Consider the following 13,181-nt stretch of genomic DNA (forward strand, 5'->3'; position numbering starts at 1 on the left):
GATGCCGCAGTTGTGGCGGAAGGGCTGCTGGGAGGGGTCGCATTAGCGGCGGGGGTCCAGTGGGCTACCTGTGCTCTAGGCTGTGCTTTCTGGCCTAGGGGCTGCCCGGACTGTCTGTGTGCATGCCGGCTGTGGACCGGTTGTGTGACGTGCTTTGCCATGGAGTCATCGCCCAGCAGCGGTGATCACTAGGGCCATCACAACCAAGCCCCCCAATCAATCCAACCGCCGCAACCTCCCCCCCCAAACACCACCACCAGGAGGACGAGGCTCTCGAGGCGCTGCGCATCATGTCCGCTGCCCTGGCCACGGCCAGGCTCAAGCACCTCAACCTCAGCGACAACGCACTGGGCGAGAAGGGCGTGCGCGCCGCCGCCGACGCATTTGTGGGGCAGGTGCGGCCGTCACATAGGAGTGCGGGCCACAGTCGAAATCACCCGCAGCGACGGTCTTGTGTACACTGCATGAACCCAGAATCAAGGCGGTCCCTTGTGTGCATTGCATGCAGCTATGCACACCAGGCACGATCTGTCAAATCAAACCCTGCGCACCTGCGCCCTCCTCATCCTCCTGTTCCACCCCACTCTACTCCGACCGACCCCACCCAGGAGGGTCTTGAGTTCCTGTCGTTGCAGAACGTGGGCTGCAGCGTCCACGCCTGCAAGGCCGTCGCTGAGCTGCTGCGCCACACCGCGGCGCTGACGGGGCTGCACCTCTTCAACAATATGAGCGGGGACGAGGGCGCCACCTACATCTCCACGGTCCTGGCGCGCGCCCCCGCCATGGCAGACTTCAGGATGGCGTCGTCGCGCGTGGGGCCGGCGGGCGGCATCGCGCTCGCCCAGGGCCTGTCGGCGGGTGGGTGGCGTGGCGGGCGACCGGCAGGGGACGCGCGGGGCCGGGCCTGCAGCTTCGCGCCGCGCGCATTGCAGGCATCTCTAGGCATGGAGCGCTCCGCATGACTCCCTTGAAGGCACAATGCAGACTCAGCAGGCCCATCGGCGCAATCACGCACTGCGCTCCCTACACGTGTGTTTATCAGGGTTGCATGAATCGCCGCTGCCCCCTCCTTGTCAATGTTGTCCATGCTGACAGGCCGAGTGCTGGTGCGGCTGGACTTGAGTGACAACCCTATGACGTCAGAGGTGGCGCCCGCCCTGGCCGCGGCCCTCGCGCAGCAGCCTCAGCTGCGGGCCCTCAACCTCAATGACACCAGCCTCACCGACGAGGGCGTCGCCACAGTCTGCAAGGGGCTGGTGGGGGCTGCACCGGAGCTGCAGGTGCGTGGGGCGAGGAGTGTTGACGTGCGAGGCGCCTTGAGTGTGGCGCACTTTGCTGGTGTAGTGGTGGGTGCGTGCGCAGTGAACACAACAGCTGCAGCTGCATGGGTCTGACATGGTGGCAGCCAGCTTGGCGGGCCTCCAGCGCAAGGCCTGTATTCACCTGCCTCTGACATGCTGCACCAGGCATGCTCATGCAGCCAACCTGTGGTTTCCAATCCAAGCGACATCACAGCTCAACCCTACAAACCTGCAACCCCCTGCCCGGCTACATCGGCTTGACCCCCATCAGGAGCTGGAGCTGGCACTCAATGAGATCACCCCGCAGGGCGCTGTGGCCGTGGCTGCCGCCCTGGCAAACAAGAAGCACCTGACCAAGTAGGGGGGGTAATGCCAGCAGCCCGCGGTGCCAGAGTATCTGTTGTATCACATGGCTGGAGCGACCAAGCTGCTTGTAACCTGCCAGACGGCAGGTCACCGCTCACACATCATCCTGCAGGTGCGCACTCACCCCCCTCCACCCGAGCCATCCACCTATCTCCGCACCGTCCCCGCCAGGCTGAACCTGCGTGAAAACGAGCTGGAGAGCGCCGGCGCAGCCGCAGTGGCGCGCGCGCTGCCCGGCCTGCCGGCACTGCAATTCCTGGACCTGGCCGCCAACCAGTTCTCCCGTGCGGGTGCGCTCGCCGTGGCGCGCGGCCTGGTGTCTGGTGGGCGGCAGTCTTTCTCGCGGCTGGTGCTGGATGAGAACTACCTGACGGACGACGCGGTCGAGGCGGTGCGCGACCTGCTGGTGGGGGCCCTGGGCGGCGACAGCTGCCTGTCCGCGGAGGAGCTGGACCCCGACGCGGCCGAGGAGGAGGAGGAGGAGGAGGAGGGCATGCAGGACGACGAGGGAGACGCACTGGCGGCAGCACTGGAGAAGGGGGCGCACATATGAGGGGCGGCGCCAGGGCGGGGACCCCTAAACCAAAATTTGTGTGCTGTATGCCACGGTCCGTTTGAGCTGCGCCACTTGATTGGCTGCAGGAGAGCTGCCCGCGCTGTTCAAGTCGGCTCTGATTCCTCTTTTTATATGAGAAGCATCAAGCACTGTAAACATCAAGCGACAGACAACTTTCAGACATCATATCACCCTGCCTCACTGGTGTGAGTCGCCTAGGAGCGTGGCTGTGAGCATGCGCACCTATCAAGCCCTCGGCTGCTACCATGCAGCTGCCCCCTTGTGCTTGACTCACTGATGCTCCACCCTTCAGCCAGCCAAGCCTTGATAAGTGGTCATGGATTGGGGGTGTTGATAAACACCGTTGAGGCAACCACACGCTCACACCCGTGCAGTAGTCAAGGGGATCGATATCACGCCAACGACCCCCGCCGCAGTACGCCGGCGCAGCCAACACAAAGCAGGAGGCATAATTGTTGTCGGGTGTGCTGTGCCACTCGGTGCAACGCGCCACAATCACGCTCGGTACGGTCCACGCACACGCCACATCACGCAACGACGCGCCACTCCACGCGGTGCGAGTGTTAGGAGGGGGGAGTGATAATGCAATGTGTGCTGACTGCGCTCCTGCGGCTGGCTCGCTGCAATTGCTGCACGTGTGCGCAAGGGGTGCCGTTGCTGGCTGGTTGAGGTGATGGGTATGTGCATGCAAAGGGATGTGGGGGTGATGGTGCTGCAAAGGTGGTCCCTGCCTGTGCTGTGTCTGGTCGGTGCCGCACGCTGGCGCTGGCACGCAAAACTGATGGCTCTTTGTGGGTGCTGCTGGCTGATACATTGTGCGGGTGCAGGGTTGTACACGTGCTGCTGGTGTTCGTACATGGCCTGGCGCTGCGAGTGCTGACGCCGAGCACGCCGGGCTGCAGGGCAGTGCTCTACCTGAGGCTGACGGAGCGCAGCATCGACGCGCTGGTGCCGGCGGCGGTGGCGGCCTTCTGCTCGCCCTTGGACGACGCGGTAGCAGGCTCGCCGAAGGCGCGCCAGAAGCGCAGCGTCTCGTCCGCGCCCGCCGTGACGACCGAGGCGCCGTCGGGCGACTGGGCCATGTGCAGGACGCGCGCGGTGTGGCCGTGCAGCTCGCCGGCCTTGGCCAGGGTGGGGTACTTCCAGAGGATGAGCTGGTTCTTGGAGTACCCGTGGCTGGACAGGATCTCGCGCTCGTGGCGGCTCCACTGCAGCGCGCACACCTGAGAGCCCGTGTCAATGGCGTTGAGCTGGGCGCCCGTCAGGGTGTTCCAGAAGCGGATGTGCCTGTCGGCCGTGCCGCCGCCGCTGGCGAGGAGGTTGCTCTGGAAGGGGCACCACGCGAGCGCCTTGACGGCGGCCTGGTGGGCGGCGATGCGGTGCTGCAGCTGGTAGTTGGCGTCCCAGATGCACAGCATGTTGTCGTTGCCGCCGCTGGCGAGCTGCTGGCCCGAGGGCGACCACTTGAGGCCGCACACCTCCTGGTCGTGGCCGCGCAGGGTGGCGACGAGGGCCTCGTCCTTGCGCTTGCGCACGTCCCAGTTGCAGATGACGCTGTCGCGGCCGCCGCTGGAGAGCACGGCGCCGTTCCAGGCGAGGGAGCTGACGCGGTTGGTGTGGCCGCACAGCTCGCGGACCTGCTTGGCGCGGCCAGCGTCCCAGATCTGGACCTTGGCGTCCGAGGTGCCGATGGCCAGGTGGGAGCTGTCGGTCGCCCACTGGATGCTGGAGACGTAGTCGCCCTCGTTCTTGCAGGTGCAGAGCTCCTCGACACTGCCGGTGCCGGCGTTCCAGAGGTACACTGTCGCGCCAAGGGCCACCGCAATCTGGGTGTTGGGAGTGGTTGGTTGGGAGAATCACGAGGTTGGCCGCAGGCGGGGCGTCTGATGAGGCGGTTGAACAAAGACGATGGGACCACCAGCGTGGCCTGGCAAGTCTGCGGCTGCATCAATCATCAGCACTGCTGTGTGCATGTCCTGCGTTCCCTTTGAGACTCGGCGCGCCTGTTGCATGGAGCTGAGCCGATGCAGCACACTCGCCCATGTGCGCCGCATTAACGGGCCCCGGCCACCCACCACGTTGTTGCTGCTCCAGTCGAGCAGGTTGAGGTAGTAGTCATCGACCAGGTCTGGGGCGTCCAGGATGCGCTCCTGCGTCGTCGGCACGTGGCGGAACTGCTTGCGGCTCGGGGCCTGGCCCAGGTTGGCCGAGTACAGCGATGCGAGGCCGCTGTCGTGGCCCTCCGGCGGCGCCGGCGCCTTGTGCTTGAACGCGAGGACACGGGCCTGCTCGTTGACGTTGAGGCTGGCGGCCAGGAGCTTCTGGTACTCGGCCTTGGCGGGGCTCTTGTCGGCTGCGGCATCGGCGCCACGGCGAGGCGAGCCCTGGTTCTCCTGGCCAAGCTGGAACAGCGCGTGGTCTGTGTCCAGGTTGCAGCGCGAGGGGATGAAGCGGTCGAGCTGCGAATACGGGCGAAGGGGGAGCGAGGTGCGGGGATCAGTCGCGACCGGATCAGAACGGGGGCTAGTCCTGGGCCGCATGCACCACCGCGCAGCGGCGGAGCGCACTCGATCGAGCGAAGTGATATTTTAGAACATTTCTATCAGCCCGCGGCCTCGGTCAATCCCCAACCTGGCCTGTGGGCCGCCATGGCCCCGGCCTCTGCCCGCACGCACCCGCTCCTTGCCACGGCTGGGGGTCTTGGCGGCACCGAAGATGCCGTTCTCACGGAGTGGCGTGGATGCCATATCGGATGATGGTGGTGGTGGTGGTGGTGGTGATGGTGGTGCTGCTCGGGTTGGTCCGAGCGTTGTGGTGGGAAAGGGATGGAGGGGATGGGTGAAGGTGACGGTGGAGAAAGCTTTTGTAGGTTGGGAGGATTGAGAATCCGGGCGAGACAGTGCGCGCTGAGCTTTTGACGCCAAGCTGCTTGCAGATTGAACGCAAATCAAACGCAGCTTCCCGTGGTCTGTGATCGCGACAAGGAGACGCATGCGCGCATGGTGAAGAAAATTGATAGATTACTTGCACTCTTGACTTGCTGCGCGGTCCGCAGGAGAGCAGCGTTGACCACTGCGCAGGCCCGGCGACTTCGCGCTGACGCCTCTCGTACTGACCAGTGTCTATGGAGTGAGCTGATGTCTCAACAATATAGCCTAGACACACCAGGCAGGGGAAGTTGATAAGAATACGGTATCCGCCGTAAGCTCGAACTGCAGCTGTGAAAGTGTCAGAGTTGAGTATTGTATGTCACTGCAGCCGTCAAGCCATGCATCCCTATCAAACCCGCAGAGTTGTACCATTTTGCGCTGCTCTTACATAACATGGCCCGTGTCCAGCTTGCCGGTTGCATTTGGATGCTTAGTCTATTGCATCTGAGATGGTCAGTAGCCTATAATGCGTGATGATGATGCCAGCAGGGCTGACTGATGTGACAGTGTGGGAGCGGCGCAGCACACATACTGAACAGGCCACTTCAACTTGCCAAGTGGCTAGGGGCTGCAACCCGGCTGCGAGGCACTCATGTGACCATATCGGCTACGCAAGGCTCGTGACGGCCGTGTATAGTGGGCCCGCCTTTTGGACACAGGTATGTATGAGGCCCCCACCGGCGCAAAACCCGCCTTTGTGATGCAGGTCAGTGCTACTGACCCGGTCCCCTGCAGGTGTTGATAGGACAAACAAATTTGATGAGGGCAGGGGCCCCCCACTTGATTTGTACCTGTTGCTGCACGCCTTGCGCACCTGCTGTGTTTGGCGTCTATGGTAGCAGCCGACCCCGCCCACCTGCCTGCGGTCTACGCATGTGCTTGCATCAAGCAAGCACGTGTGGTCCCCCTGATAATGATAATCAGGGGGACTTCACACAATGCAGACGTCCGAAGCGTCAAGTCAATGGACAGCATTGTATATTTGCCAAGAAACTCCCCATACTTGCTCGCGTTATGGACTACACAAGGGCAACTGGGATCAGGCCCAATGTAAGGTGTTCTCAAAATCAAAATGCGTGAGCATCTTCGTAGCTACCTGAGCGCTCATGCACGCGCACACAGAGATACACACGTGGACACGTGCACACTCCGATCAAACGCTTGCGCACAGATTTGTTTTCCACACGACCCCCCCCCTTTCACACACACACACACACACACACACACTCACATGCGCACGCGCTGATCTTTGCACTGCCTGTTTTCTACACATGTGTATACGTGTGTGCCTCGCATTACCCAGCTGGGAAGCGACACAGTTCGTATCTGCCGTTGGGGCACTGTAATGCCTAAAGACTGCTGCCTGCGGGATCACGGGAGTTGAGGTGGCCACTGCTGGATGCTGCCGGGTATGGCAGCTGCACTGACAACGAATGACCCTGACACGTCGTGCACCCCGTCATCTTCTATGGCTGCAGTCGTCCATGCGCGCTGCACACAACACCTGGCGTGAACAGATGGTACGGAACATGCACCCATAACATGAGATCAGTCCGTCTGCTGCGCGATAAACTATCCACTGCAGGTAGTGGCCCCTGTGGGCGACACATCGTTGTCAGAAGATGACGCGTGGCGCGCCATTGACGATTGACCGGCCGCTGGTCAAGTTGTCAACGATGTGCGAGGCTGCTGGGTGGTCGGAAAATCATATCCGTGCCACTATCAAATGTCTTTGGCGTGGCGGGCGCCACGGGATGGTCAAGCTGTCCGCGTGTTCAGCCACAAGCCCCTTGTGGCCCGTCGATACCACGCCGTGCTCTCACATCACTTGATTGATCTTCAAAAACGTTATGTATTTGCGATGAGACGGTATCGGTATGAAGCTGGTCATCAATCCCGTGCAAAATGATCTGCCCGCATGCACTGTAGTGTGAAGCGTCCGTTGTGCGGTCCTATACGGTAGCTACCTAGATAGTAATTCATTCTTCTGAATGGGTGCTGGCCGCAGACACGCCCGAGAGCTGTCCCCTGGCGCCATCCCCGCGTAGGCAGGCACGCCGCTTGCAGGCGCAGCGATGGCCTGGCGCCCGCAGGGTTGGCTGCAATACCAGCAACAGCAGCATACCCAACAGCAGCAGCATCACCATGCCTACGAAGGGCATGGCCATGGCGGCACGTGGCCCATGCACTTGAATGCTAGCCACGATGCACACTCCCTCGCTCAAGGCGATTTGCTGCGAGTGGGCACGGCCGCCGGCAGTGGTGCCTCTGCGCATGCAGCCTTCGGCGCTCCCGAGTTTGATCCCAACAGCGTACAGGGTTCTGCCATCCAGGCACGGCAAGCTCAGTCCGCTGCTGTGCAGCACGCAACGCAGCAGCACACAGTGCAGCAGCACTTTGCTATGGCAGCCCAACAGCTGCAGCAGCAGTTGTTGTTCAATGGGCAGCTCACAGCAAATCACCGTCAGGAGCAGCACAAGCACCAGCACCAGCACCACCAGCAGCACCAGCACCAGCACCAGCACCACCACCATCATCATCACCACCAGCAGCAGCAGCAGCAGCAGCAGCAGCAGCAGCAGCAGCAGCAGCAGCAGAAGCAGCAGCAGCAGCAGCAGCAGCGGGTGCTGGTGCGGGTGCTGGATACAACCCAGCAGTACGTTCCGCAGCCCCAGGTGGTGGTGGTTGCGGCGCCGCCGCAGCCTGCAACATGGCCGCAGCCGGGCCCGCAGACGGTGGTTGCGACTTATGCGGCTGCAGCACCAGCTATGCACATGGAGGGATCGCAGCACCAGCAGCAGCAGGTGGTGAGGCAGCAGCAGTACCACCACCACCAGGAGCTTGTGCTGCTCCCGATACCACAGCAGCAGCAGTCGCCATCACTACACCAGCAGTATCATCACCTACCTGGGCAAAATTGGCAGCAACACCAGCAGCAGCAGCAGCAGCAGCCGCAGCCACAGCCACAGCCACAGCTGCAGCTGCAGTCGCAGCCACAGCGGCAGCCGCAGCCGCAGCTGCTGGGACATGAGCACGGACAGCGCAAACAGCAACACGAGTTGCAGCATGGGCGGCAGCAGCAGCAGCAGCAGCAGCAGAAGCAGCAGCAGCAGCAGCAGAAGCAGCAGCAGCAGCAGCAGCAGCAGCCGCAACTGCAGCACGTGCAGCAGGAGCACTATCACCCCTCCCACCTTGACTGGCAGCAGCACAAGCAGCACCATCTCCATGTTCCTCAGTTGTATCAGCATGAGCAGCAGCCACGCAAAGACGAGTCTGGTCACCACCACCATGACGGCCAGTGGCAGCACCCACAGCAGCAGCAGCAGCAGCAGCAGCTGCAGCCACAGCAGCAGGACGCGCCACGGGGAAATGTGCACGGGGATGCCTGGCCCCTTCAGCGTCAACAGCAGCAGCCTGCGCCTTCACTATTTCCGCACGAAGTCGCGGCGCCTCCAAACAACAGCGGCGCCACCTCCGCAGCCGAGGCGGAAGCAAGCCCCGAGGCGCGGTGGTTCACCGCCCTGAAGCTGCAGGTCGCAGAGTTTGCGGTGGCGGTGGCGCCGACAGAGCAGGAGCAGCGCGTACGAGACCGAGCCACGGATGCTCTGCAGCGGGAGATCCCTCGAGAGCTGGGGCACCGTGACGCCGCGGTGCTGGTGTTTGGCAGCGGCGCGAGCGGCCTGGCGGTGCACTGCTCGGACATCGACATCGTTGTGGCAGGTGGGCGCGCGGAGGGGCAAGAGCTGGCGCAGGTGCAAAGAGTGGAGGGACTGGAGAAGCAGAGATGACGCAGCGCTTGCAGACTGGCGGCAACATGCTCAGGTTTGCTTCAAGGTAGCATCGCTGCTCTTTCAAGCAACAAACTGCACCAGCAAGCGCACACCCTGGAGGGTTGCCATGCCCACGGCGTTCTTGTGTTTGTTTCCTGGCAAAATGCTCGCTGATGCCTCGCCTGCCGGCGCCGCTCTCCTCTGCTGACTGCCCCACAACCCATTGTGGGGCAACAGATGTCGTCTACCCTGACCCTGTGGCGGGCCTGAACCCGGACGACAAGTCCTATGCCGTGCAGTGCCTGCGACGCCTCCAGGCCTGGGGGAAGAGCTCGCGCTGCCCGCTGATCATCAAGTCGGACCGCCTGGTGCCCTGGGCCAGGGTGCCCATCCTGAAGCTCACCCTGCGCAGCGGCCCCGAGGTGGACATTTCGCTGGGCGATCGCGGGGGACGTGCGGCGGCGGAGTTTGTGTTGTCAATGAGCCGCTCGTATCCGCTGCTGCGGCCGCTGGTGCTGGTCATCAAGTCATTGCTGCGCCTGGTGAGGGGCGGGGGGCGGCCGGCGTGAGCTCAGGCTCGTGAGGCGTGCAGAGCAGTGTGGCTCATCGCCCTAGCAGGGCATGATGCTTCTCAAGCATGCGCGATGAGTTTGTCCGCACAATGTCCGTCGCTGCCAGCACGTTGTGCTCACCCTCCCTTGTCCCCATCCATGGCCTCTCCTCGACACGCTCACTGGCTGGTCCCCTGCCCTGCACCCCGGCCCAGCTGGCCCTGCACGAGGTGTTCCATGGCGGCCTCGGCTCCTGGTCCCTCACCAACATGGTGCTGGCACACCTCATGGAGGACACCCGCGCACACAGCGGCCACGGCGGCGGCACAGCCGACGACGCGGCCCGCGGCGCCGCCCGCGCGCGACACGCGGGGCTGGCGCTGCTGTCGTTCCTGCGGCGTTTTGGTGGCCAGGGGTTTGACTATGGACGCGACGCGGTGTCAGTACGGCTGGGGGGCTGTGTGCGTCGGGAGCAGCTGCAGGGGTTTTCCAACCCCAACACCTTTCTGGCGCTGGAGGACCCCCTCACAGGTGAAAGGCGGGGCTTGAGGCGGGCACGATGGACGCCAGTGGCGGGCTCGGAGCTTGGGGCATGCTGTGCGTGTGCGCTGCCGTTGGGCCGCATGCTGCCGCCATGCCGTCAGCAGCCCGATGTGACTGCGCTGCGGTGGCGTTGTGCATGTCCACACACGATCACCTGCCTGAGTTTGCTGCCTCAGCGGAGCACTGACCCCCCGGTGCCACTCGCACTCATCAACCCGCCCAGGCCGCGAGGTCGCAGGCGGCTCCCACCGCATGGCGGACGTCGTGGCAGCCTTTGGACGCGCGGCTGCGCGGCTCGAGGCCGACCTGCTGCGCACTGTCAGGCGCGGACAGCCGAAGAGGGCGCGCACACCGGGGCAGCGGCGGCGGCGGGAGGGCGCCCCGGAGCAGGCGCGCACGACGGGAGCGCCATCTGCCGGGGCGGTGGAGGGCGGGGCGGCGGCCAGCGGAGCGGGGGAGCAGGCTGCTCACGGCGGCGGCGGCGATAGCGGCGGGAGCGGCGGCGGCGGCGGCGGGGGATTTGCCCGGGAGGGCCGGCTGCTGGCGATGCTACGGGTCATCACCGGCGAGACCACGTCGGGCTCTGTTGGCAGTCAAGGCCCAACCACTGCCCCAGAGCAGCAGCAGCAGCAGCAGCAGCAGCAGCAGCAGCAGCAGCAGCAACCTCGTGCCGATGGTGCGATGCCCCGGTCGGCAGTGGCACCTGGCGCTGGCCCCGCTACCGGCGAGGGCGAGCAAGAGCAAGAAGGCAGCCCGCGTGCCCAGCGCAAACGGCCGCGGCACCAGCACAGCAGCAGCAGCGATAGCAGCAGCTCCAGCAGAGACAGTGGCAGCAGCAGCAAGGACGAACAGGGAGGGAACGGGTGTGACAGTTGCGGTGACGACGACCCTTGGATGCCGCTCAACTGTGTGCTGGACGTGCGGGCTGCGCTCAGGCGCCTAGACTAGTGCGCCTTGCAGCACGGGTTATGTTACAAGGCTTGCGAACACTGTCACATGGCGATAAAATGAATTGCGATAATGTACACAAACGCCTGGCAGTCACAGCTTCAGGAAAAGCAGCTTCCTGCTGGTGGCCACCAGCCGCTCCCTCTCTGCATTCGCCCCAATCACCAGCCCGCTGCCGCTGCTGCTGGCCTGCACAGCCCTGACAGCGCTGGGTGCGGGCACCATGGTGAAGTGCACGGTGACACACAGCAGCTCGTTATTGGTGACATCACGCGCCTTGAGGGTGACATCATAGTCGCCCTGCAGGGACGGTGTGGTTTTAAGGATGGTGAGGAGGCTCAGCAAAGGGCAGCAATCAAACAGGGGTGTGCAATTTTGTGTTGCAGCAGCCTGTGCAAGATGCCATCGAGCTGGTCGTGCTGTTAGCTCAGACACAGCACACCTTGAAAACAAGGCATTCGGCTGTCACTGTTGCAAGCACCTTTAGGGCAATGGGAAGGAGCCCTGACAGCTGAGGGTCGGCCGTAAGCACTGCTTACCGCATCCCCCCGGCCCCCAGCCCTCACACCGAGCACTGCCCGAACCCAATAGGTGCAGCCCACCCCCCTCCCCCGCACCCCCCCCCCCATGCTCACCGGGGGTGCAATGGGTGGCAGGTCTTGAACGTACTTGACCTCCAGGGGGCCGGGGGCGATGGGGCAGGCCGTCTTGGTGCAGAGGTCGTCGCTGGTCTCGTAGATGGGCGTGCCCACAAACGACACGCTCATGCTGATGGAGCCCGCCGCCACATCGCGGTCTTCAGGCGGGGGTCCAGGTGCAGATGACGCAGTGTGAGCAAAACATCATGTGAGTGGCAGCCGAAGCTCTCACAAAGGGCGCCGTGATACAGATGGTCCCCACCCTCATGAGCGGGGCCAGCATGGACAGGGCGCGACTCCCGACCTCGGCTGCGTGCCCGCAGTGTGCTCCCACCCCCGCTCAGCAGCATTGCCTTAAGCCTGCTCGCTTGGCCCCACTCAAGAGCATTGTCCCCTAGCGCACCTGCGCTGCCCTTGATGGTGAAGGACACCTGGTTGCCAATGACGGGAGGGTCGGGCAACAGCACCACCTCCGAGGGCTTGAACGGGGCGGTGGCGGCATCGCAGGCCTCCCAGGTGAAGGCCGCAGCTGAGCGAGCACACGTCACCACCAGCAGCGCAATCAGCGCCGCTGATTGCATTTGCGTCAGCCTGTTCCTTGAGGTTCTAAAAGTGATCTCTCAGCGCGTGGAACCTGCAAATCCCTCCAAATGCATGAATTCTAGCCTACATATGCAAGCCCATGCAGGCCTAGATCGCTCGAAGGCTCAATCGGCAGATGACACGACTCTCGGTGGCCCAGTCAGATTCACGGTGAAGAGAGGTCGGGGTGTGTGTACCGCAGATGTTGGTCTGCAATCTGACAAGTGGAAGATATCGTTGTCAGGCGTGTTTTACCTCGGCAAGATCCATACCGGTAGAAGTGTTGCGCGGGCCGCGCATGCAACGCAGTAGACGCCTTTGGAATTGTGCCAAAAGCAGCATTGAGTTGCATCCATGAATGTGGCGCGGTCACCGGCTGCTCAATGCCCTGCAATGAGGCAGCGTCTGCTCAGCGGCACCGGCGGTGCAGGTGTCGTGTGGCGCAGGCAGCCCGCCCGCCATTTGAGCAGCAATGGTGCGATGCGGCAGCAGCTCAGAGATCGGTACGGTGAACAGCAGCAGCCGCGACGGCGCGATGGCACGGCTGCGACTGCTGCGGCCGTGTCAGCAGCAGCGGGCACAGCGTCCGCCCTGCCCCAGCTGGCGGAGCTGTCGGCAGCGCCGAGCTGGAACCTCGGTGTCGCTGTGGCCGCTGCGCTCGGTGCCTGGGTCTGGGTCAAGGCATTTGATGCGCTCGCGCGCAGCGGCGTGCTGGAGCAGAAGCTGTCGGTGAGGACCTCCGCACGGCCCATGCATCGGGGGATGTGCAAGACTGCATGCATGTGGGCATGACAACAGCAACCTGGGCAAGAAAAGGGTGTGCGGTGCGATTGTGGGCGCGACAGCAGGTCAGGCTGCGCGCTGCAGGTCATCACATTGTCCCGCAGCTGAACTCGGCTCAGTGGCGCCCAACAGCAGGCCTTGTTCCCTTGGATTTGCGGCTCTTGACGCCCGATGCCCCCGCTCCTGCCTGCC

The 13,181-nt window shown here is 63.5% G+C and overlaps 6 protein-coding genes across 6 annotated transcripts in view; 3 read left to right on the forward strand and 3 right to left on the reverse strand.

Annotated features, from left to right (window-relative positions):
• MNEG_2025 (RAN GTPase-activating protein 1) overlaps positions 1-2,220 on the forward strand; it is a gene marked incomplete at both ends in the record, with an annotated part of 3,613 nt that extends 1,393 nt beyond the window's left edge. The window contains 5 exons of the mRNA XM_014049498.1: positions 261-395; positions 609-858; positions 1,096-1,280; positions 1,573-1,658; positions 1,839-2,220. Coding sequence (XP_013904952.1) covers positions 261-395; positions 609-858; positions 1,096-1,280; positions 1,573-1,658; positions 1,839-2,220 — 1,038 coding nt within the window. The remainder of the gene's footprint in view (positions 1-260; positions 396-608; positions 859-1,095; positions 1,281-1,572; positions 1,659-1,838) is intronic.
• Positions 2,221-3,155: 935 nt separating this feature from the next.
• MNEG_2026 (putative Cell division cycle protein 20) lies at positions 3,156-4,991 on the reverse strand (the record flags this gene model as incomplete). The annotated part of the gene is made up of 3 exons (XM_014049499.1): positions 3,156-4,070; positions 4,320-4,703; positions 4,920-4,991. 3 exons carry the CDS (start codon positions 4,989-4,991, stop codon positions 3,156-3,158), a joined length of 1,371 nt encoding a protein of 456 aa, XP_013904953.1.
• Positions 4,992-7,518: 2,527 nt separating this feature from the next.
• MNEG_2027 (hypothetical protein) lies at positions 7,519-8,401 on the reverse strand (the record flags this gene model as incomplete). Its single annotated transcript, XM_014049500.1, has 3 exons — positions 7,519-7,529; positions 7,627-7,877; positions 8,082-8,401. The coding sequence occupies 3 exons, from the start codon at positions 8,399-8,401 to the stop codon at positions 7,519-7,521; spliced, it is 582 nt and encodes a 193-aa protein (XP_013904954.1).
• A 61-nt stretch (positions 8,402-8,462) lies between these two features.
• MNEG_2028 (poly(a) polymerase) lies at positions 8,463-10,981 on the forward strand (the record flags this gene model as incomplete). The annotated part of the gene is made up of 6 exons (XM_014049501.1): positions 8,463-8,472; positions 8,655-8,894; positions 9,182-9,486; positions 9,711-10,026; positions 10,262-10,714; positions 10,974-10,981. The coding sequence occupies 6 exons, from the start codon at positions 8,463-8,465 to the stop codon at positions 10,979-10,981; spliced, it is 1,332 nt and encodes a 443-aa protein (XP_013904955.1).
• A 98-nt stretch (positions 10,982-11,079) lies between these two features.
• Positions 11,080-12,205, reverse strand: MNEG_2029 (hypothetical protein; the record flags this gene model as incomplete). Its single annotated transcript, XM_014049502.1, has 3 exons — positions 11,080-11,286; positions 11,622-11,782; positions 12,028-12,205. The coding sequence occupies 3 exons, from the start codon at positions 12,203-12,205 to the stop codon at positions 11,080-11,082; spliced, it is 546 nt and encodes a 181-aa protein (XP_013904956.1).
• A 481-nt stretch (positions 12,206-12,686) lies between these two features.
• MNEG_2030 (hypothetical protein) lies at positions 12,687-12,935 on the forward strand (the record flags this gene model as incomplete). The annotated part of the gene is made up of 1 exon (XM_014049503.1): positions 12,687-12,935. A coding segment is annotated over one exon (249 nt), but the record flags the coding sequence as incomplete, so codon positions are not given.
• Between the last annotated feature and the right edge of the window lie 246 nt (positions 12,936-13,181).

This window comes from Monoraphidium neglectum (genome assembly GCF_000611645.1).
Source record: "Monoraphidium neglectum strain SAG 48.87 unplaced genomic scaffold scaffold00219, whole genome shotgun sequence".
NCBI classification, from domain to species: domain Eukaryota; kingdom Viridiplantae; phylum Chlorophyta; class Chlorophyceae; order Sphaeropleales; family Selenastraceae; genus Monoraphidium; species Monoraphidium neglectum.